Source organism: Danio rerio, chromosome 13 (assembly GCF_052040795.2).
Source record: "Danio rerio strain M-AB ecotype USA chromosome 13, GRCz13ab, whole genome shotgun sequence".
Lineage (NCBI taxonomy): Eukaryota > Metazoa > Chordata > Actinopteri > Cypriniformes > Danionidae > Danio > Danio rerio.
In genome coordinates, this window is record NC_141033.1 from 38,755,001 (window position 1) to 38,780,482 (window position 25,482).

Sequence of the window (25,482 nt, forward strand, 5' to 3'; positions counted from 1 at the left end):
GATAGATAGATAGATAGATAGATAGATAGATAGATAGATAGATAGATAGATAGATAGATAGATAGATAGATAGATAGATAGATAGATAGATAGATGGATAGATAGATTAAAGCAGTTTAAAAAAGGATAGATAGATAGATAGATAGATAGATAGATAGATAGATAGATAGATAGATAGATAGATAGATAGATAGATAGATAGATAGATAGAATAAAACATTTGATAGATAGATAGATAGATAGATAGATAGATAGATAGATAGATAGATAGATAGATAGATAGATAGATAGATAGATAGATAGATAGATAGATAGATTAAAGTAGTTTATAGATAGATAGATAGATAGATAGATAGATAGATAGATAGATAGATAGATAGATAGATAGATAGATAGATAGATTAAAGTAGTTTATAGATAGATAGATAGATAGATAGATAGATAGATAGATAGATAGATAGATAGATAGATAGATAGATAGATAGATAGATAGATAGATAGATAGATAGATAGATTAAAGTAGTTTATAGATAGATAGATAGATAGATAGATAGATAGATAGATAGATAGATAGATAGATAGATAGATAGATAGATAGATAGATAGATAGATAGATAGATAGATAGATAGATAGATTAAAGTAGTTTATAGATAGATAGATAGATAGATAGATAGATAGATAGATAGATAGATAGATAGATAGATAGATAGATAGATAGATAGATAGATAGATAGATAGATAGATAGATAGATAGATAGATAGATAGATAGATAGAGATCTATCTATCTATTTTGAAAAAGGATAGATAGATAGTTTTGAGGTCACAAAGTTAGATCTATTGTTAAGTCAATGACAGTCTTTTGCAATAAAAGTCTATGGGACAGTTGTTGCTAGGGTGCAGTATCTGGTAGTTAGGGTGTGGCTAGAAAGTTAAAAGCTCATCAGTTATTGGCAGTTTGGTAGTCTGAGTTAAATGAGCTCATCCATTAGTCTGTATGACAGTCTGATGCAGAGTTATGACCTCACAAAGTTTGATCCCATGTTAAGTCAATGAGAGTCTTTTGAATGGAAGTCTATGGGACAGTTTCTATGGTCCAAAAGTGGTTGCTAGGGCGTGGCTAGAAAGTTTAAAGGTTATCAGTCATTGGCAGTTTGATAGTCTGAGTTAAATGAGCCCAGTTAGAGTTCTGTGCGACAGTCTGACGCAGAGTTATGAGGTCACAAAGTTTGGTCCAATGTTAAGTCTATGGGATTTTTCCGACGGTCCCGGGACGTTTTTCGGAAAATCGAAAGTCGGATCAGTCGGAAAAGATATGGCATACCGAGTCAGAATAGTTTGGAGGTCTGGTGTGAGTTTGGTGGTCATAGCTCGAAAGCTCTAGGAGGAGATAGATTTTGAATTTTAGTCTCAGAAGAAGAAGAAGAAGAACTAGACAGTAAAGTTCGTCGAGACAAACTTTGAGGCTGGCTTGACAAAGCCTGTTGGTAATAGTTTATTTAGTTTAAAAACAGTTTGAAAAAGTATAAGTAGCATGTTATTAGCATGATTCTAGCATGAATTAGCATGATTCTAGCATGGATTAGCATGTTATTAGCATGAGTGTAGTACAAATTAGCATTTTATTAGCATGATTCTAGTATAAATTAGCATGTTATTAGCATTCTTCTAGCATGAATTAGCATGTTACTAGCATGATTCTAGAATAAATTAGCATGTCACTAGCATGATTCTAGCATAAATTAGCAAGCTACTAGCATGATTCTAGCATGAATTAGCATGTTACTAGCATGATTCTAGCATGAATTAGCATGTTACTAGTATGATTCTAGCATGAATTAGCATGTTACTAGCATGATTCTAGCATGAATTAGCCTGTTACTAGCATGATTCTAGTATGAATTAGCAGGTTATTAGCATGATTCTAGCATGAATTAGCAGGATTCTAGTATGAATTAGCATGTTACTAGAATGATTCTAGCATGAATTAGCATGTTACTCGCATGATTCTAGCATGAATTAGCATGTTATTAGCATGATTATAGTATGAATTAGCATGTTACTAGCATGAATCTAGCGTGAATTAGCCTGTTATTAGCATGATTCTAGCATGCATTAGCATGTTACTAGCATGATTCTAGTATGAATTAGCATGTTATTAGCATGATTCTAGTATGAATTAGCATGTTATTAGCATGATTGTAGTATGAATTAGCATGTTACTAGCATGATTCTAGTATGAATTAGCATGTCACATAGCATGCTTAGGTGGTTGCTAGGGTATTCTGAGTGGTTGCAAAGTCGTTGCTAGGCAGTTGCTAGGGTGTCCTGAGTGGTTGCTAGGTGGCTGCTAAGATGTTGCTAGGGTGTTGCTAGGTGGTTGCTATGGTGTTCTGAGTGGTTGCTAGGTTGTTGCTAGGCAGTTGCTAGGGTGCTCTGATTGGTTGCTAGGTGGTTGCTAAGGTCTTGCTAGGTGGTTGCTAGGGTGTTCTGAGTGGTTGCTAGGTGGTTGCTAAGGTGTTGCTAGGTGGTTGCTAAGGAGTCCTAAGTGGTTGCTAGGTGATTGCTAAGGTGTTGCTAGGTGGTTGCTAGGGTGTTCTGAGTGGTTGCTAAGGCGTTGCTAGGCGGTTGCTAGGGTGTCCTGAGTGGCTGCTAGGTGGTTGCTAAGGTGTTGCTAGGTGGTTGCTAGGGTGTCCTGAGTGGTTGCTTGGTGGTTGCTAAGGCGTTGCTAGGCGGTTGCTAGGGTGTTCTGACTGGTTGCTAGGTGGTTGCTAAGGTGTTGCTAGGCGGTTGATAAGGTGTCCCAAGTGGTTGCTAGGTGGTTGCTAAGGGGTTGCTATGTGGTTGCTAGGGTATTCTGAGTGGTTGCTAAGGCGTTGCTAGGCGGTTGCTAGGGTGTCCTGAGTGGTCGCTAGGCCCTCACTAAGGCATTACTAGGCCGTTGCTAGGTGGTTGCTAGGCGGTTGCTAGGGTAATTTGGGTGGTTGCTAGGCAGTTGCTAGGGTACCCTGGTTGGTTACTAGGCAAGCCTTACATACATGCTTGATAAAACATTTATACTTAGTAAGCATTTCTAGCAAGTTACAGTACTTGGCTAGTCAATATTAGCATGTAGCTAATCACTGCTAGCATGTGTAGCATTTAGGAAGTTCCGTTTGCTAGCATGAGTCAAACGAGCCAATCTCCAAGTCTCTACGATGTTCTGATGCTGAGATATAGCTGTTGATGAATGGTTGCTAGGGTACTCTGTTTTGTTGCTATGGGCGAGGTTACAGAGTGCACTTGAATGTGGTTGGCTGTCTAAGTCAAATGAACCAACCCCCATGTCTCTATGACACTGCTATGCAAAGATATGCATCTTGGCCTATTTTAATGGAAGTCTATGGAATCAATTTGGGGGCGTGGCTTGTGAGCTTCATTATCATATTGAGATGCTCATTGGTTGTCTGAGTCAGATGAGCCATCCCCCAAGTCAATAGGACACTGCTAAGCAAAGATATGCATGTAGGCCAGTTATTAACATGAGTCTAGTATGAATTAGCATGTTACTAGCATGATTCTTGTACAAATTAGCATGTCATTAGCATGTTTCCAGTATGAGTTAGCATGTCATTAGCATGATTAGCATATGAGTAGCATGTTGCTAGCATGATTGGCATGTCATTAGCATGTTAGAATTATAAGCATTCGATAGCACACCTAATTACATTCTATAGGACAGTTGCTAGGGTGCAGTATGTGGTAGTTAGGGGTGTGGCTAGAAAGTTAAAAGGCCATCAGTGATTGGCTGCTGGCTAGACTGAGTTAAATGAGCTCAGCCATTAGTCTCTATGACAGTCTAATGCAGAGTTATAAGCTCACAAAGTTTGATCCCATGTTAAGTCAATGAGAGTCTTTTGTAATGGAAGTCTACGGGACAGTTGCTAGGGTGAAGTATGTGGTAGTTAGGGGTGTGGCTAGAAAGTTAAAAGCTCATCAGTTATTGGCAGTTTGGTGGTCTGAGTTAAATGAGCTCAGCCATTAGTCTCTATGACAGTCTGATGTAGAGTTATGAGCTCACAAAGTTTGATCCCATGTTAAGTCAATGAGAGTCTTTTGAATGGAAGTCTACGGGACAGTTGCTAGGGTGCAGTATGTGGTAGTTAGGGGAGTGGCTAGAAAGTTAAAAGCTCATCAGTAATTGGCAGTTTGGTAGTCGGAGTTAAATGAGCTCAGCCATTAGTCTGTAGGACAGTCTGATGCAGAGTTATGAGCTCATAAAATTTGATCCCATGTTAAGTCAATGAGAGTCTTTTGAATAGAAGTCTATGGGACAGTTACTAGGGTCCAAAAGTGGTTGCTAGGGCGTGGCTAGAAAGTTTAAAGGTGATCAGTCATTGGCAGTTTGATAGTCTGAGTTAAATGAGCCCAGTTAGAAGTCTGTGTGACAGTCTGATGCAGAGTTATGAGCTCACAAAGTTTGATCCAATGTTAAGCCTATGGGATTTTTCCGACAGTCCCGGGACGTTTTTCGGAAAACCGAAAGTCGGATCAGTCTGAGGAGATATAGCAACACGAGTCAGAATAGTTTGGAGGTCTGGAGCAAGTTTGGTGGTAATAGCTCAAAAGCTCTAGGAGGAGATAGAGTTAGAAATTTAGTCTCAGAAGATTAATAAAAAAAAAAATAAAAAAAATAATAATAAGTTTAAATAGCATTTCAGTAGTCTGGCTTTGACAAGCCAGCCTAATAAGTTTAAATAGGATTTCAGTAGTCTGGCTTGCTACACAAGCCAGCCTAATAATAAGTTTAATAGGATAACAGTAGTCTGGCTTGCTACACAAGCCAGCCTAATTAGCATTTTATTAGCATGATTCTAGTATAAATTAGCATGTTATTAGCATGCTTCTAGCATGAATTAGCATGTTACTAGCATGATTCTAGAATAAATTAGCATGTCACTAGCATGATTCTAGTATGAATTAGCATACTGCTAGCATGATTCTAGTATGAATTAGCAGGTTATTAGCATGATTTTAGCATGATTCTAGTATGAATTAGCATGTTACTAGAATGATTCTAGCATGAATTAGCATGTTACTCGCATGATTCTAGCATGAATTAGCATGTTATTAGCATGATTATAGTATGAATTAGCATGTTACTAGCATGATTCTAGCGTGAATTAGCATGTTATTAGCATGATTCTGGCATGCATTAGCATGTTACTAGCATGATTCTAGTATGAATTAGCATGTTATTAGCATGATTCTAGTATGAATTAGCATGTTACTAGCATGATTCTAGTATGAATTAGCATGTCACATAGCATGCTTAGGTGGTTGCTAGGGTATTCTGAGTGGTTGCTAAGTCGTTGCTAGGCAGTTGCTAGGGTGTCCTGAGTGGTTGCTAGGTGGTTGCTAAGATGTTGCTAGGCGGTTGCTAGGCTGTTGCTAGGTGGTTGCTATGGTGTTCTGAGTGGTTGCTAGGTGGTTGCTAAGGCGTTGCTAGGCGGTTGCTAGGGTGTTCTGAGTGGTTGCTAAGATGTTGCTAGGTGGTTGCTAGGGTGTTCTGAGTGGTTGCTAAGGTGTTGCTAGGCGGTTGCTAGGGTGTTCTAAGTGGTTGCTAGGTTGTTGCTAAGGTGTTGCTAGGTGGTTGCTAGGGTGTTCTGAGTGGTTGCTAGGTGGTTGCTAAGGTGTTGCTAGGTGGTTGCTAAGGAGTCCTAAGTGGTTGCTAAGCGGTTGCTAAGGTGTTGCTAGGTGGTTGCTAGGGTATTCTGAGTGGTTGCTAAGGCGTTGCTAGGCGGTTGCTAGGGTGTCCTGAGTGGTTGCTAGGTGGTTGCTAAGGTGTTGCTAGGTGGTTGCTAGGGTGTCCTGAGTGGTTGCTTGGTGGTTGCTAAGGCGTTGCTAGGCGGTTGCTAGGGTGTTCTGACTGGTTGCTAGGTGGTTGCTAAGGTGTTGCTAGGCGGTTGCTAAGGTGTCCCAAGTGGTTGCTTGGTGGTTGCTAAGGTGTTGCTAGGTGGTTGCTAAGGTATTCTGAGTGGTTGCTAAGGCGTTGCTAGGCGGTTGCTAGGGTGTCCTGAGTGGTCACTAGGCCCTTATTAAGGCATTACTAGGCCATTGCTAGGTGGTTGCTAGGCGATTGCTAGGGTAATTTGGATGGTTGCTAGGCAGTTGCTAGGGTACCCTGGTTGGTTACTAGGCAAGCCTCACATACATGCCTGATAAAACATTTATACTTAGTAAGCATTTCTAGCAAGTTACAGTACTTGGCTAGTCAATATTAGCATGTAGCTAATCACTGCTAGCATGTGTAGCATTTAGGAAGTTCCGTTTGCTAGCATGAGTCAAACGAGCCAATCTCCAAGTCTCTACGATGTTCAGATGCTGAGATATAGCTGTTGATGAATGGTTGATAGGGTACTCTGTTTTGTTGCTATGGGCGAGGTTACAGAGTGCACTTGATTGTGGTTTGCTGTCTAAGTCAAATGAACCAACCCCCATGTCTCTATGACACTGCTATGCAAAGATATGCATCTTGGCCTATTTTAATGGAAGTCTATGGAATCAATTTGGGGGCGTGGCTTGTGAGCTTCATTATCATATTGAGATGCTCATTGGTTGTCTGAGTCAGATGAGCCATCCCCCAAGTCAATAGGACACTGCTAAGGAAAGGTATGCATGTAGGCCAGTTATTAACATGAGTTAGTATGAATGAGTTGAATGAATGAGTTAGTATTATTAGTATGAATTAGCATGTTACTAGCATGATTCTTGTACAAATTAGCATGTCATTAGCATGTTTCCAGTATGAGTTAGCATGTCATTAGCATGATTAGCATATGAGTAGCATGTTGCTAGCATGATTGGCATGTCATTAGCATGTTAGAATTATAAGCATTTGAAAGCACAGCTAATTACAGTCTATAGGACAGTTGCTAGGGTGCAGTATGTGGTAGTTAGGGGTGTGGCTAGAAAGTTAAAAGGCCATCAGTGATTGGCTGCTGGCTAGACTGAGTTAAATGAGCTCAGCCATTAGTCTCTATGACAGTCTGATGCAGAGTTATGAGCTCACAAAGTTTGATCCCATGGAAAGTCAATGAGAGTCTTTTGTAATGGAAGTCTACGGGACAGTTGCTAGGGTGCAGTATGTGGTAGTTAGGGGTGTGGCTAGAAAGTTAAAAGCTCATCAGTTATTGGCAGTTTGGTAGTCTGAGTTAAATGAGCTCAGCCATTAGTCTGTATGACAGTCTGATGCAGAGTTATGAGCTCACAAAGTTTGATCCCATGTAAAGTCAATGAGAGTCTTTTGTAATGGAAGTCTACGGGACAGTTGCTAGGGTGCAGTATGTGGTAGTTAGGGGTGTGGCTAGAAAGTTAAAAGCTCACCAGTTATTGGCAGTTTGGTAGTCGTAGTTAAATGAGCTCAGCCATTAGTCTGTAGGACAGTCTGATCCAGAGTTATGAGCTCACAAAGTTTGATCCCATGTTAAGTCAATGAGAGTCTTTTGAATGTAAGTCTATGGGACAGTTTCTAGGGTCCAAAAGTGGTTGCTAGGGCGTGGCTAGAAAGTTTAAAGGTGATCAGTCATTGGCAGTTTGATAGTCTGAGTTATATGAGCCCAGTTAGAGTTCTGTGCGACAGTCTGACGCAGAGTTACGAGGTCACAAAGTTTGGTCCAATGTTAAGTCTATGGGATTTTTCCGACAGTCCCGGGACGTTTTTCGGAAAACCGAAAGTTGGATCAGTCTGAGGAGATATGGCATACCGAGTCAGACCAGTTTGGAGGTCTGGTGTGAGTTTGGTGGTAATAGCTTGAAAGTTCAAGGAGTAGATAGAGTTTGAATTTTAGTCTCAGAAGAAGAATAATAATAAAATTAATAATAATAATAAGTTTAAATAGTAGAACAGTAGTCTGGCTTTGACAAGCCAGCCTAATAATATATAAAAAAAATAATAAGTTTAAATAGGATTTCAGTAGTCTGGCTTGTTTCTCAAGCCAGCCTAAAAATATCTAATATAAAACAAACAGCACCTCAACTTAAAACATCCAGCAGGCAATCCCAAGTTTACATATCTCCCAGTTTGCTATGGCAATGTTGTCGTCATCAACTTTATAATACCTCCAGAGCGCAGACATACTCGCACATTTCTTTTCAAGCTACTTCCGTATTCTACTTTACCGGCATTTAACCAATCGCATCTCTGCAATAAAGTGATGTCATGCCACACGCGTTGCTGTTTCTGTGTGAAGTCATGTAGGGGTGTCAAAATTAATTGTTTCTTCAGTGCACCGCGATGCAGACAATTTTGGTAACGGTTCAGAAACAGATCATAACCGGTTATTACATAGTGACGTAGCTTACTATAGTGAGGAAGGCCAGTGCGAGTAATTAAAACAATGTAACTTCTTAAAAGTTGTGTGTGTGTTTGCTGGACAGACTTTCACTGACACTTATAGCAGAAGCTGGTTCACTGCAATTGGGAAAATGAAAGTAAACTCCATCTCTCTCTCTCTCTCTCTCATGTACTTGATTATTTAAAGGTACAGTTCTGACTTTTTGTATTAAAGGACAAAAGTGTATTACAACTAATAGATAAATATATTAACACATTTTTCTTATGCTGTGAAGTAAAATTTGATTGTGTATGGAAAGTATCGTCAATGTACCGTGATGCACTGAGATATCGAACTGACCCAAATCAATGGCATGTTAATCATAACCAAACCGTGAGTCCAGTGTAGGTTCACACCTCTTGTGCCACCAGATAACTACAGATGTGTTTAAAATAATGAGAATATATATAATATACATATATGTTCGAGTCCTGATCAGGAGGTAACGTCCGATTCCGAGTCTGAAACCGCATGATCGGATCTGGACATCCCTAGCGAGAACTCAATAATAAAAATATATAGTTTTTTAAAAACCTGCTAAACTAACTTGTGAACTTGCCCTGGCATCTATGTATTGATGCTCTCTGATGATTTCATATGCTCTTTCATCCTCATTTGTAAGTCGACTTAAATAAAAAGAGTCTGTTAAATAAAAAACCATAAATGTGACTCAAACTGTGAACTGATTCAAAGCTATCATTTTTGAGACAAATCAAACATTTTTTAAATCAGATCAGTTAATATAAAATCAGCAACTGAGCATATTAGCTTTTAGAAACATTCCTCAGCTGTTCACTATCCTTTAAGAATTATAATGAAATACAATATATCTGTTCAGAATCTAAATCTTTTCAAAGAGAATTACAACCCCAATGATTCAAAAACATTACTAAAACGGATCATTAATTTCCTGAGAAGATGATTCACAACCTTTAAAATGAACATTTACACACCTTTTACTCAGCTTCAAGTGGTTACAAACCTTTATAAGTTTATATCTTCTGTTGAACACTGAAGATGAATGTTGGTAAACGGTAGCCATTGACTTTCATAGTAAAAAAAAATACAACCAAAGACTGGTAACCAATCAGTAACAATCTTCAAAATATCTTTTTTTGCGTTTAAGAGTAGAAAGAAAACAGTTTTGAACATGTGGAGGGTGAGTAGATGATGACAGAATTGTCATTTTTGGCTGAACTCTCTCTATAATGGCCTGATTCAGAATCTGAAATTATTCAATTGTTCTTATATGATCTAAATTTGTTTCTGAGGCAAATCAGAGCCTCAATAAGCTAAATCAAACCCATTCAAACATGCTAACAATCATTAACTCTGCAGCCCTCACTCTCCTTTAGATTAAGACTTGTGAAGTAAACCATTAACTTGTCTTACCCAGGCCCGTTTGAGTCCTCCTGCCGGGTGCTGGTGCCCTCACGCTGGCGCTCCGCCCCCTGGCCCCGGCCCTCGCTGCCTTTGGCCCGCAGCTCCACCACCTCCCCCTCATCCAGCGCGGTGTGCAGGCGATAATTCACTGCCTTCAGCAGCACAAACATACCTGCAATCACCCCGCAGTAGATTCCCACAATCACCATGGTCGGAGGCAAGGCCTACAGCGACAAAGAAAGAAACTTTAAATGAGCTGAAAACAAGAACTTTTGTAGTTCTGAAACACAACCTTGAAGTGAGACAGATTTTTTAAAAGTAATGTATATTTTATTTAGCAAGATTGTATTTATTCAGAGAAGACAGGAAATACAAAATATTTGCTTTACTAAGAAAACCAGATCTATTAAACTTTGCATTCATTGAAGTATCTTTAAAATTGAAAATGCATCACAATTTCCCCAAAACCATTCATGATAATACAGGGTTTCTGCAGGTTTCACCTAGTTAAATTTAAAGACTTTTTAAGAACATCATGAGATTTAACTTTCATCTTAAGATGAAACTTTAGACACGTACAAGTCTAATTCTAAGGATTTGTTTTTCGAATATCCCAGTTAGTAAAGATTTTTACTTGCCCTATCAAAAAACAATTACAATTCAACACATTATGCAATAATAATAATTTAGTTTTTTTCAATAAAATTTTTACTTTTTTTTTGTAATTTCAAATATATCCATTCACAAACCTTATAACCCTTACCAATAGAACAAAACATAGCTGTACATTACTTTAGTCTACAATAATAATAAAATTAAGAAAATTAAAATACAGATTTGAGACCTACAACACAAGACAACAACAAGACTTTTTAAGGCTTAAATTTTAGTTTTAGAGATTTAAGACATTTTAAAACTTTTTAGGCCCCCGCAGATACCCTGTAATAGAAAAAAAAAATCTTAAGCAGCATTTTAAAATATTTTTACTGAAATATGACACTAAAGATTGGAGTAATGACTGTTAAAAAAAATTCCATCTAGCCATTACAGAAATAATCTACATTAAAATAGAACAACACACTATGGAAAGACTTAAAGAGCTCACTTGAAAGTTCTTAATTTCACTGGATTTATTAGGAATGGAGATGTAAAAAAAAGGTCTGTATTTCAACACTGATCGACACCAAAACAGCATGATTTCTAAAAGACTGTATGAAACTAACACTAAGGCAATAAATATTATAATGATTTGTATGTAATCAAATGTTTCCCAGTACTGGGTTGCAGCTAGAAGGGCATCCGCTGTGTAAAACATATGCTGGATAAGTTCCCGGTTCATTCCACTGTGGTGACCCCTGATGAATAAAGGGACTAAGCTAAATGAAATTGAATGAATGAATGAATGTAATCAAATGTCAACTGTAGTCAAAACTAATTCTTTACATTGTTCATGGTTATTTAGAATATTAAAATGTATTGTTTTTTTAACCATTTAGTGTTTTCTCTTAAAAACCATAAATGTTTGTTGTTTTCTATGACATTGCTGCGCATTTTAGTGAATAGTATGTTGAGAAATGTCTCAGAGGAATTTTTTTATGAAATCCAAATCAAACTGTTTATTATGTTTGGATTGGAGTAAAATAATAAAAGAAATCTATTGAGTTCAGATAACATTTCTTCCAAACTACAGATCAAAATATTGTCTTTAACACCATGTCCTAACTACACACGACGCGGTGACAAGAATTTTTGTTCTCACCATCTGTGAGAGTAGCATTTTTTGACAAATAAGAAAAATGTCAACAAATGTCTATTTTAGAAAACTTTTGTATTCCCATGACATTGTGCCAGAACAATTACAATATATTACCATGACAATGATAACCTCGGGTATAGATTTTATGCTATATTCAAGTTAAACAAATTCAATGTCATCATTTAAGGTGACAATTATTGCCATAGTACTGAAAGCTGCAGGAGATCATGAAAATAAAATAACTAGCAGACTGTTTGAAAATGAAAGTCAGACTTACAACTGTGATTCAGTGCACACCAACACCATCAGTCACTCAGTAGCCCATTAATAATTTTAATATGTTTAATATGTATTAATTAGATTAAAGCCTTTACCTTTTTGTTGAGTGTGTATTTAAATTGTATTTAAATGTTTCTGTCATGTCACATAGCTTTTGTTGCAAACGGCCAAATAGCTTGTTGCTGGAATCTTGTCGCGGCGCATGTTGTAAGGGCACAATGTTAGACCATTAAAACAAATTCCCAAATCTCATCAGTATTTTACAGAATAAAACAAAATGCATTAACTATAAATAATAAATGCAGAGAAACCAAGAACTTCAAGTGGTTTCTTTTTTTTTGCATACAGCTGTATATTTAAATGTATAACAACAATAATTTACAATAACAGTGTTTTGTTATATAGAATGCAGCCTTGGTGAGCATAAAAAATACTTCTGAACAGCTGTGTACAACAATCTTTACATCTATTATTGATTCATTGTTTTCCTTCCTATCAATGCATAAAAATCTCACCAGCCACAACTGAACTGAACAGTGGCGTACAATCATTAGATCTATTATTGATTGTTTTTAACCATCTGGGATTCAATAAAATTGCCAAAGCATTTCAAATCCTGACATAAAAGCAAACCGAGGCACAGGGGGGTATGATACGCTTGCAAATCCCAGCCAATTAGCATCCTTCTGTTTTATAAATATCTTATTTAAATATAGTATCGTGTTATACAAAGTTACAGGGATACGAAAATAAAGGCAACAATATTTCAGTTACAACCGGAGGGTAGAAGCTAAAAACAGCCTGGAAATAAGCGGACATCTGTGTCTGTAATACAGCACCCCAAACCCACACTGTCCTGAGCATCACACAAATACATATTAAAAAGCACATAGATTAGGTTCTTATTGATAAACTGTGCTACTGACGGACTTGATATTGTTTATCAGTGGTTAAAAGGCAATAAAGTGTTCAAGCAGAACACTGATGGATGGATCTGTGCAAGTTAAATATGGATTGAGTGGCATCAGGATCTATCGTGGCCACATAACGGCTGCATGGCTTTAAAAATAATACGCATGACGACTATTACAAGTCTCTTTTTATAAATAGATTGCAAACAGGAGTATAATGTTTCACATTGAGGAGGGATTTTGTTGTGCCGGAGCTGGTATGGTAAAGATGCAATGCTTTTGGAATGAAACGATGGTGGGGTTTTGTGAAACTGGTTTAAAGATGTGAAAAACAGCTGAGAGCATTTCACTGGTGGTGGAAAGCATTATATATTAGCTGAGATGTTGAATAAACAAACGCCCAATGTGTGCGTGGGAATGACTGATTTAATTGCATGTTTGGTTTATTCTGATGAGTCTAAAATCACTGATTAGAACTCACAGTTGCTGTTTTGAGAGTTGCTGATTAATTCTGATTAGATCAAAACAATAAAAACACAAAATGCATTGCTAAAAAAATATGGAAGGCTCAAAAATGTATCAGGATTTCAACACTGATCAACACCAAAACAACAACATGATTTCTAAAGCATCATATGACGCTGACAATTCAGCTTAAATTACGTAATCATTTGTATCAAAGGTTATCTGTTGTGAAAATGGATTCTATAGACTGTAAATGAGTGTTTACGTGATTAAAATGTTTGATTTTTATACCATTTTAATATTTTAACCTCTCTTTTGTTTTGTTTTTCAATGACATTGTTGTGCATTTTAGTGTATGGTGAGAACTGTCTCAGTGTATTTATGCAAATTTTTATCTGTGTTCCACAGAAGCAAGTCAGTCATATTAATCTGGTCAGGCATGAGGGTCAGTAAATAATGACATGATTTGCATATCTGGCTGAACTAGAAAGACCAAAGTGAGAACACACAACAAACCTCATGACAGCAGGTTTAAAATACTACAAAAATTATGTCAAACACCAAAACAATGCAGACCCTGATCGATTCCTGGGTAATAAAGTTGTTTCCAAAAACAGACTAAAGAGCTTTTTCACTGTAAGAGCTCTCCCAGATTTACAATTCATCAACACTTTTACATTAGTGTGTAAATAATGTTTGTTTAAAATGAGAAAGTTACAGAAATGACATTAACGTAACGCAATTTATAAGCAGTGAAATGTCATTGTGTTGACCACAAGCAGAACAACAATGCAGAAATTAGCTTGACCTCTTGGGGTCTGGGAATTATAATTCCATGATATTTCTAGAATTTCTGTGATCTTGAAAACCCTTCAGGAGAGATGAATAAATAAATATTATAGGAAATGCAGTCTGTGTGTACTGGAAACGGAGAGATGAGCTAGAGGAGCAGGGATGATAGACACAGAGAGAGAGATGCATGAAGAATGAGGAAAAGATAAAGAGATGTAGGTGTCAGATATGGCAGGATAAAGGCTGAAGGATGGACAGAAGAGGTGAACATCTCTCACCATGTAAAGCGTGAACGGGAGGCAGAGCAGCAGCAGCCACAGGTAAAGGTGAAGAGCGTTCACGAAGGTGTTCTGGTGGGGGTCGTAGTACCATCCGCCCGTCACCGACGCCCACACGCCCTGTCGCAGGATCTGCAGGGTCTGCGACCCCATTTTTACCGCCTATCCCCTCTCTAGCCGTCTCGGAGCAGGAGATACAGCGTTGGCCCGTCGAGCCCCGTCGCAGCCATCTTCTTCTCTGTGGTCCTCCAGCGCTGCGCTTCCCTTCCCATCGTGCTCTGCGCGGCCCCGGCAGCTCGCGTACAGCTCGCGCAGAGAGTGGCGCTGCGCGTGCCAGATATTCAGGTTATTCTGCAGCGCCGCCGAGCGGCCAACACGAGTATCGACGAAAAAAAACATCTGGGGCGATACTAGTAAAAGCGCTGTGATTTTTTTGGCAACCTGTTTACCTAAATACATTATTAAATAAATAGACAAGTCCTCTGGATATTCGTAGTTTGGTATGATAAAAAATACACAACACTGAAATATTCAACGAAAAACATGAATGTGTCGTACCGTTATGTGTTCGTACTGTAAGCGCGGTTACTGTGCGCATTCAGGTGGAATAAATTAGGTCAGGGGTGGCAGTATTTGGGTCGAGCTAATTGTCACTGTTATATGAATAAAACTCAATTCTCATTAGAACATATCTGCTGGCTATGAGTCTGTTTTTAGTGTACTGAATGGAGAACGCAGTTCACGTCCACGCAGAAGCGCAAGAGGTGCGCGTCCACGTCTGTACACAAGAGCGCGCTGCGCACTATATAATCTCCATAGCATAATTACATTATACAGGGCCGAGTTTACGCATATGCTCATAAATTTCCGTTGCCTACGTAACAAAAAAAAAAAAAGATAAATCTGGCCCTGATTATGTAGTCAATTACATAGTTATCAAATCACTTACAAAGGACATACAAATACTCTTTTAATCATCAGAAAAGTCTGTAGACTATATGCATTATGACAAACACTGCAAACAAGATGTGAAAAATGACTTTTCACTCCGATTAATACAATGGCATAATACTACAACCCAGAAACACTGAAATACAGAAAAGGCCATACAGATATGAAACATATTTCAGTTTCCTAACTACAAAAACAATTGAAGTAAAGAAGAAAAGTCTTGAAGAAAGTCCTGTATGTACAATAACCGTAACAGTCCACCCTCAGTGAGCTGCTGCAGAGAACGGTCCACAGGTCTGAACATCAGTCAGTCCCTTAGCATTGATGTTTTGTGGCTGCAGGTGTTTGTTACTGTACACGAGCACGCTTCTCAGGTGGAGGTTTGTTGGGTGTAGTTTGTGGTGGAGGCCGTGGAGGTGCAGGAGGAGCTGGAGGTTTCGTCTCTCGCTCTTCTTGAGGCTTCACCGTCTCAACAGGCACTTCTGGCTCTTTTTTAACCTCCACTATGAACAGATAGAGAAAGAGATATTTCCTTTCTTCAATACAAACAGACATTTTCAAATATACTGCAACACATTGTATGATTAAATTACTTAAAAATGCAAGACAATACAACATCAACTTGCATAAAAAAATTGGTAAGTTATGTACAGTATTCTTCTTTTAATGTTCTATCCGGGAACATTTTTTAACCTTTAAAGCAGAATACAGTTAGCATTAAATATCTTACTGGGGAGGTATATGCAAGTATTTCAACAAATGATTAATTGAAAGATTAGTACACAGCATTTAGAACACTTAAAGGGGCCACATGTAAAAATCTAAACTATATCATCACTTTTTATTGCCAATATGTAAACAGTTTGTGACAAAACTTAATTTTTCTTGAAAACCTGGATTTTTATTTGAAGAGACCAACATCTTTAGTGAGAAAATGTTTTTTCCATTCTATGATCGATGAATCGATGCTTTTAATGTTCAGGATAATGCCACAATTAGGAGCCAACTTGATTTTATTTCTAATCAATGACAGAAAAAACAATAACTTTGATGTGATATATTGTTGCATTAAATCATGTTCATATGGTGAAGTTAACACCAATGGTTGTAGCTAAATTCTACATATGCCCATTTATTATGAGAAATCATCTGCAAATGCAGACTATATAAAAAAACAATAATTAAAAAACACTTCATACATATATATGTAGCAGATGTTACACATTTTTCATTGTTTTCCCCACAAGACTGAGCAATAAATACACATAATCAGAGCATTTACAAAACATCTGTAGTGTGTAATAAGGTGAAGTATTTCCATACCTGGAACAGGCTTCTCTCCTGGCTTGGTCTGAAACAGACATAATATCAGTGAGAATACAATCAGAATTTGATGTTCTAGTTTCATCCAGAAAGCAGTTTAGGATGTGTCATGTAAATATTAGTAATACCTGATAGAAGGTTGGGGGAAATTTATTGCGCAGGTCCAGTAACAGCGTGTCGACTCTCTGCCTCTGGAACAAAGAGCTCGGCTCCTCTTTCCGCTTCGATTTCGGCTTTACTCTTTCTATAAATCACACACACACACACGAAAGTCAGCAGTTTTTAACAGGGACATTGATGATGGATACTTCCTGCTGCATTTGTCTGTGTGCATGTGTGCATGTGCACTCTTTCTATAAATCACACACACACACACGAAAGTCAGCAGTTTTTAACAGGGACATGGATGATGGATACTTCCTGCTGCATTTGTCTGTGTGCATGTGTAAGTCTGTCACAATAATCAATATATCAATTTAACTCACAATACATGGATATAGCATTAATACATTTTAATAATGTAATATACATCGCCTATCACGTTTGCAGTAAAATTAAAGTTACCAACATTTTAGCTCATTATGCAGCCTCTTTTATCTCATCTATACTCTGTTAGAGGTTTCAGCACAATTCTTATTGACACCTGAAGACTGCAATTTTCCTGAAAAAAAAACTGACGGGTTGGAGGAATCTCCATTTTAAAACTGAAATCCACTTCCTCATAAGCAAAATGGCACACATTCACAAATAACACAAAAAAGTGTGAATTTTATATGGACATTTACACACTATATGACTAATGTCAAAGTTTATTGTTTTTTATTTCTTACATTTACAGCGGGGGAAATAAAAATGCAACACATCATGTTTTTTTCTGGTAATAATGTTTTTAAAAGAGCTGTTGACATGGAATTGAACAGATTTTGGTAAAAACCCAAACAATACAAACATAAAAATAAAACAAAACAATAAAATCTGAAAAATTAGTTGTTTAATAATGAAATGACAAGGGGAAAGTACTGAACTATTTAAATGTAATTAATACTTTACATAAAAGGCTTTTTTGGTGATGGCGACTTAAAGATGCCCCTAATATGCACAATGCATTGTTTAGGTGCGAGTTTTTTCACAGACCTCAACAGTGTAAAAATCTTGATGGTTCTGTGGGTCTCGTATATCAAATCTGATCTTTATTTTGTATTTCCTTCAAGTCAGGTGTTTGACTAGGCCATTCTACAGCTTGATTTTCTTTCTCTGAAAGCATTTGAGAGTTTCCTTGGCTGTGTTTTGGATAATTGCCTTGCTGAAATGTCCATCCTGGTTTCATCTTCATCCTCCTGCTAATGTAGATGTTGAACTGAAGCAGCTCATATTCATTTACACTGACGAAGGGCAGAGGGTTGCTAAATAACTACTGAGAGATTTCATCTGCTGTCTGGGCTTTCGCTGTCTTTCTACACCTCCCTTTCTTCATGTGTTCAATACGTTTCCCAACATCATTCAATTTCATTACGCATAACTTAATTTGTAAACTTATTAGATTTCAACAACAAAATTTCAAGTCAACAGCACCTTCAGAAATATATTTTCTGAGAAAAATTATAATGTGTTCAGTACTTACTTTCCCTGCTATAAAAGCTTTAGGAATAACCATTTTTCTACTGAAATTGTTTAAGCTTATTTGTACACTAATTGTTTGTTTATTATTTTGCTGTTGTATAATCATTATACGAGTGGCATAAAATGGTCTCAAAAGACAATAATATCATATATCTTTTCACCATTAGTTCTGTAACAATCAATTGCACCCTAAAAAGGATTGATCATCACAGGCTCAACTGTATGCAATTTCACCTTTCTCTTCCTGGTCTTTAAAATGCCACCAGTACCCTTTGGACGGGTGGTATCTGCAGAAGGACATGGCTTCATCAAACGCAGACTGAATCCCGTGAACCGCTGAAAGCTGACACACACATCAACATAGACATATATTAATGTTCAAACTGATAAAAAAAAAGAGAGAGAAGGTTTTAAGGATATGAACGCACCGCTCTGGAACTGATTACAGATCCCAGGTCAGGAGCCTGATACACCACGCCAGCTATGATATAGTAGTCAGCAAGAGGGATCACTGCAAAAAGGGAACAAAACATAAAAAAATATTTGCATGTGTGAAATGTAAATTCAGTTATACGACTTTTATTATTTTAATCCACCATGAAAAAACAGCAATTCATGACTTGTTTTCTATAGTTTTTAAAAATAAAATACGATAAAATAAAAATGTATTAATTTACAAAGTACATAAGCTCGTACCTGAAATTTAAATTGGATTCAAAGAATTCTTCAAATGATTAATTTAAATATTATTAGCATTACACAGCAGCTCAACACAATTAGAGGGGCTATATGTAGGAAATATATTACATTAATCGTTTTTTATTGCCAATAGGTGAGCAGTTTGTGAGAAAACATTCATGACTTCCTACAATGTACATATTTTATTTGAACATTTTGTTTGAATTAAATTTACTGGTTTAAAAAAACTAAACTATTTTATTCAGCAATAAATAAATTGCTATGTTTTAATGATTTTTTGTAAGATGCAAAAGTATTGCATTTGCAAATAACATTTACATTGATGCATTTATAAAATAATTATGATTGCTAATTCTATGCTTTTAAATGTATTCCAATAAAGGTCCTTTTTAAGCACCAGGTCAAAATCTTCTTGACTTTGTTTGCAAGTCAGTCAACATCACAATTATTATGTACACAACTACAATGCAGGCCCCTTAAATAAAGCATAACTGACGGTGAGCTGTTGAATTATCAGAAAAATGTGGTGATGCAGCCACAAAGTAAAGCGAATTGGCCTTTAAACCACAGGTGTGCAGTATTTTCTAATAATTCAATGGACCAATTAAACAAAGTCAATCATACTGCTTAGACTAGTTACCACACCTAAAACACTGTTTAAGTTTTTTGTCCTCAAACAGCTCCTATGTGTAGAACTAGTTTCTTACGCATCTCATTAAAAGCCTTCTGATAAGATTTTTGCCAGTTGTGGGCTGTGAAATATCTAAAATCATTAAGCAAAGTGACATGGACCTGTAATGTGTTCAAAAACTGCCTGGAACTACTTTAGCTATGCTTGTTCATCTGAAAATTGTTTTAATAACACCTTAGAATGTTCGTCAGCCAATCAAAATAAAGCATTCAACAGCCATGTCGTCTAATAATAATAATTATAAAAGTAAAAATAACCACAAAGATACTGAGGAGCAGTGCAAATCTCACCTTGTGTTGGTGATTGTCTCTGCTGCTTTCGGATGATGTACAGAATAGGCTCCTGAGTGTGAAGCAAAATATATTCCACACCCACCAGCTGACTACAGACACACAAATCAAACAAGCAGACAAATGACACAAGTTTTTGATTTAATCAGTTAGGAAACAAAACAATTGACAGTGACTGTAATATCCACCTTTTGAATCTACTATACGCTTAACTGGGTTTTTAACATAGAGGTTTTATATTTAACATTGAGGTTTTATATTTGCACTTTCGATCATTTTGGAACAGTGACAATTTGTGCTAGGACTACTTTAATATTGGGTCTGGATTGCATGCAAGTATGTCTTCAAAACAACATTAGTTCTACTTAATTGACTGTGAACAATGTTGTACTTTGATTTTCATTGGATGCTAATATGATGTCCTTATTTAGAATTTGAGAGGAAACTTTTCTGAAATTATATGAAAAAGGTAAAAGTCTGAATGCGCAAATACTAAATCAACTCAATATACCTCAATATTTTTAACTGCATAACAGTGGTGTAAAGTAACATTACAAATGCTCAAATTACTGTAACTGAGTGGTTTTTCTCAGGAATTATACTTTACTTTGGTTTGGAAATGTCTACTTTTACTTTAACTTGACTAAATTTTAGTGCTGTATTTGTACTTTTACTCCACTATTTTCCTTAAACCTGCAGTCACTATTTTTTACTGATATTTATTTATATTTTATTGGCGAAGTAAACTAATCAGTCTTGTTATTCCCATCCAATAAAATCATGCGTAAAAAAATTGAATCATACATAACAACCTCAAGACACAGGCACTTTATAAATGCAGCAAACATGTACTATGTGGAGGAATTAAATCGGTCCAAGAAGACACAAAATCTTTACACATAATGACAGAGAGATGACAATGAATATGTCTACTGTATGAGGACTAAAATCACCAAATGGCCTTTAATAACTACTAAAATCTCTACAAAATGTTATGTTTTCATAAATAATCGACAAAATCACTACTTGTAAATATATTTTTGTATGGCTACTTTTTACTCATACTTTGAAGAATATTTACAAGTAATTTTACTCTACCTGCACTACATTTTTGACAAAAGTAATTGTACTTTTACTTAAGCATGCTTTTTCATTTCTCTTTCCATCACTGCTGCATAGTCCGACACTTACGTGAGGTGATCCAGGGTTGATCTCTGCATTTTGACCACCTCGTTGTTGCAGGTGCGATCATAGAAGGGATTGCTCCTCTCGGAGAAATACTCCAAGACATTGCTGGGGTTCAGGATAGGCACCCAGCCGCTGTCCACCCATGAGATGCCCAGCAGATTATCTGACAAACACATATCCAATATTAGAATAAGAATACGTCAGTCAACAAAAAAAAAATAATTATATATATATATATATATATATAATGAAAAAAAACGTTGTACAAAACACATATATAGTATAATAGATATATCCGCTTCCTTCAACAAACAACAGCGGCAAGTCAACAGCGGCAATTGCATTATCAAAGCTAACCTTTTTATATCCTTTTATATATTTATTACATATAAAGCTATGCGATTTGATGCGGAAAGAGATCTGTCAAGAATTGAGCCGTCAAAAAATAAAACACGGTAGTAAAATAGTTTGTGACATTTGTGATGAACTACCTCTTAAATCCACCGTCGCCATCTTGGCAGAAAGGCGCAGAATGATGACGCCTATTCAACGTCGACAGTCTATGACGCGGTATTTTCAGTTATTTAATCTACTACATCGACGGAAACATCCTTAAAATAGTAAATATACTATTCTAATTTTTTTATAGATCAAGTTCGGCTATACAGGATATACAAAACAGGATATACTGATACAGTGTGCGAAATATAACTACTTTGACGATTGCGGGGGTGTAGTTTGCTAATACATGCTTCAGTTAATCAAACTTATGAATGTATTTAAATTACTTCTAACGTTGATTTCATTATAAAATATCATGTTTTCAGTGTTTTGAGAGATATTTAGTGACTAATTTAGAGGTTACTGTCGGTCGAACTATACAAATTATGTCTAATTATAATTTTATAGGCTACACGCAGATATGAACACCTATTTTACAAGAAACGTGTTATGTGAATACCTAAGATACTAGAACTGCCCGTTTCAGACTGTTGAATGATATTTTTCCTACCATTGTTGGCGTGATTTAATGCATCACAGTGGAACCATTATGGGGCGGGGTTGGTCAAATGTATATTTATATTATACATTTCTAATTATTAATATTTCAGAAAGCTAATTTTGAAACTTTTAAAGGGATGACCCCAAACATACATCTTGTTTTGATGTCCTAAAGAGGGATAAAGCGTTAATTTGAGGGGTTGAAAGCAACCCCCCCTGTAATTAGCACCCTGCACTGATACTTTCGCATCATCATATTAATTATATAATCATTACATCTTTTCAGTTATGAAATTATCTATGGAATATATTTCATTTCAGTTTGACTTTAAAGTCACCACCATTGTGAAATTTAGAAACCAATAATATGAATATTGGAGCATTTGTTATTATTACGGCCACTAAGCCATTATGTACAACTATTTGTTTCATTGATCATAATATATATTTGAAAACAAATCCTTAAAACATAATGATTTTCATTGAAATATTTTCATTTAATTAATGCTGTTTTATAAGTGTATTGTGCAGTAGCCACATGCCATAATAGGAAACTTCATTTAATAATGTTTGTATAATTATTCTATTGTTTTTTATTACAGGATTGTATGCTATTTTACATTTTATAACAACAACATTATGTATTTTTATTCGCCAATAATGGTATAGGCTACAATATTAGGGAATGTCTAATAAAGTCATTATGCTTTCATTCATTCATTCATTTTCTTTTTGGCTTAGTTCGTTTATTAATTGGGGGTCGCCACAGCGGAATGAAACACCAACTTATCCAACATATGTTTTACGCATGCAGCGGGTATTCTTCCAGCTGCAACCCATCACTGGGAAACACCCATACACTCCCATTCACACACATACACTACAAACAATTTAGCTTACCCAATTCACCTATAGCGCATGTCTTTGGGCTGTGGGGGAAACCAGAGCATCCAGAAGAAACTCACACCAACTCAAGGAGAACATGCAAACACCACACAAAAAATGCCAACTGACCCAACCGGGGCTCAAACCAGCGACATTCATGCTGTGAGATGATCGTGCTACCCACGGCACCACCGTGACACCTCTAAAACAATGATATCATGTATTTTTAGTTGCCAATAATAATATCGGCTAAATTATTAGGGAAAGTCTAATAAAGTCATCATGCTTTACTAGCAAATATTTTGGCTCTCATTATTGTCAGTTTACAAGTTTTCAGTCAAATACACACACACACACTGCAAACAACATTTGGATTTTAAAGGACTCAGTTTGGACAAAACTAATTACATTCTTAAAAAGACCCAGTAAACAAAAGCATTAAAGCCATTTTTAGAATAGGAAAATATGCCTTTGGATCTAATTAAAACTACATTTGCTGAAACATTATCACGAGAAGAAATCATCAGATGGCACAAATACCCATCAGAGTCCCTGCAGGCAAAAGTCTGCAAAAATATCCAATGAGTGAAGTGCAGTGCAGTGCAGCATGAACGACACAAATAAACGCCTGCAAATAAAAATAGAACTATAAAAATCCAGAAAAAGACTATTAAATTCTAAATCCACTTGCTTCACATTCAAAATCTACAACTTCAATGCAAATCAGGCTCAAATGCCACAAATCTTTCACCAAGAGATGGCAATAACATTCCTTCAGCAAGCTGGATTTAGTCAAATCAAGGGTAATGCTCACTTTACAACATGCAAGAGAATAAATTAAGTCCTCAATGTAAAAACATCATTAATGGCAAATGACCTGATTTTCATTCCCTTTGTTGAATCTCAGAGATTTTTCAGAGCTATATCTCTTCTTAAACATACTGCAACTTTTAAAGAATATGGTACAACTCTGAACCTTTAAAGAAAATTTGTGAAAAAAAAATTAGAAAAAGAAAATTCAGTTATGTCCTGGAGACGACTAGAAAAAAATGGTTGGCTGAGCTGGTGAATGCTTACCATTTTAATAAAGTGGGTAGCACGAATGCCTCACAGCAAGAAAGTCGCTGGCTCGAGTCTGGGCTGGGTCAGTTGGCATTTCTATGTGGAGTTTGCATGTTCTCCCCATGTTTGCGTGGGTTTCCTCCATGTGCTCCCATTTCCCCCACAAAAACAAAGACGTGTGCTATAGGTGAATTGGGTATGTAAATTGTCCATATATGTGTGAATGAGTGTGTGTGGATGCTTCCCAGTGATGGGTTGCAGCTGGAAGGGCATCCACTGCATGTGCTGGATAAGCTGGCGGTTCATTCCGCTGTGGTGACCCCAGATTAATAAAGGGACTAAGCCGAAAAGAAAATTAATAAATTATTAAGTAATTTCAGATTATTTTTATGTATCAATAATCATACTATTAATTTTGTTTATTTTTGTATGTTTTTTTTCTGGTGGAAAGATGTAGCATGTAGCATGCATGTAGCATGTATGTTTGGTGCTGTTACTAATGGGTACTCAAGATGAGCTACATTGAGACTATACAGGCCCATAGCCAGGGGGGTTTGGAAGACCCACCCCTCACTGACAAAGGTCCAGAATATGTCCCATACATGAGCTCATTTGTCCTATTTTGACTGCTATACCATCATAAATATTGAAAATAACCCATCGAAGAAGCCTCTGTCTTCTGGGATTTCATCTAATCCATTTTGGCCAGTGCTAACAAATATTTTCTTTTTACTATCTGACTTTTGCTCCTGTGTTGTTTTTAAATCAAGAAAATATTTTATTTTATTGATTTTTATTAATAATTTTGGAACTAAATCTTAAAACAAAAATGACCATGAAGCACCAAAAGCAGCCCATATTAAAATTTATTTGAATACTGTTTTGGCTATTTTTGTTATGCACAAATTTTCAAATGTACTTTTATTTTTACAAGAGAGGCAAGACATATCGTGAAGATCTACATTAGTTTTATTATGTGTTTATTAATTTTTCATTCAATTTTTCATTCAAATAGCCTAATTGTGACTGAGGTAAGTCGAATGTGCAGGCCATTTTGTTATTTGCCTATAATAAATGACAATGGGCTACAGTTTTTGATTTTAAATTTTTCTCAGATATGATGTAGAACATTTGTATTTTAAAAATAAGTATTTATTCATTTTTTATATTATAAATCTTTAGGATTTTTTTTGATACATAAAAAACTGTTATTATGACCATCCGACAAGCTAATCCAGCTAAAATAGTGTTTAAAATGACACTAAAATGCAGTTTTTAAGTCTCATGATTAAATAGAAAATGAGGCTAATACCTGCAGAAAGGTCCAGTTTTTGAGACAAAAAAGTACCACCCCTTTCACTGACACAAAAAAGTCACTTAACTATTGGATATCATTAATAATAACCATCTAGCAATCTAAAAGCTGAAATTGATAGAATGTGGTTTATATAATTCAATAAACAGAATCTATTCATCAGATGGAACCAGTAAAGAAAGAAAGAAAGAAAGAAAGAAAGAAAGAAAGAAAGAAAG

General features: G+C 36.4%; 2 protein-coding genes across 10 annotated transcripts in view; both read right to left on the minus strand.

Annotated features, from left to right (window-relative positions):
• The window catches only part of pcnx1 (pecanex 1), an 83,185-nt gene extending 68,707 nt beyond the window's left edge, over positions 1-14,478 (minus strand). For all 8 annotated transcript variants that reach the window (XM_087279605.1, XM_087279604.1, XM_087279601.1 and 5 more), the window contains exons 1-2: positions 14,239-14,478; positions 9,767-9,981 (exon numbers count right to left, since the gene is read on the minus strand). In XM_087279605.1, coding sequence (XP_087135731.1) covers positions 9,767-9,981; positions 14,239-14,391 — 368 coding nt within the window. In that variant the 5' untranslated portion in view covers positions 14,392-14,478. The remainder of the gene's footprint in view (positions 1-9,766; positions 9,982-14,238) is intronic.
• Positions 14,479-14,919: 441 nt separating this feature from the next.
• Positions 14,920-21,556, minus strand: med6 (mediator complex subunit 6). 2 transcript variants are annotated; one of them, NM_001002084.1, is given in 8 exon segments: positions 14,920-15,692; positions 16,513-16,540; positions 16,641-16,756; positions 18,367-18,475; positions 18,561-18,643; positions 19,813-19,904; positions 21,004-21,163; positions 21,492-21,556. In NM_001002084.1, coding segments are annotated over 8 exon segments (765 nt in total). In that variant the 5' UTR covers positions 21,514-21,556; the 3' UTR covers positions 14,920-15,537.
• Between the last annotated feature and the right edge of the window lie 3,926 nt (positions 21,557-25,482).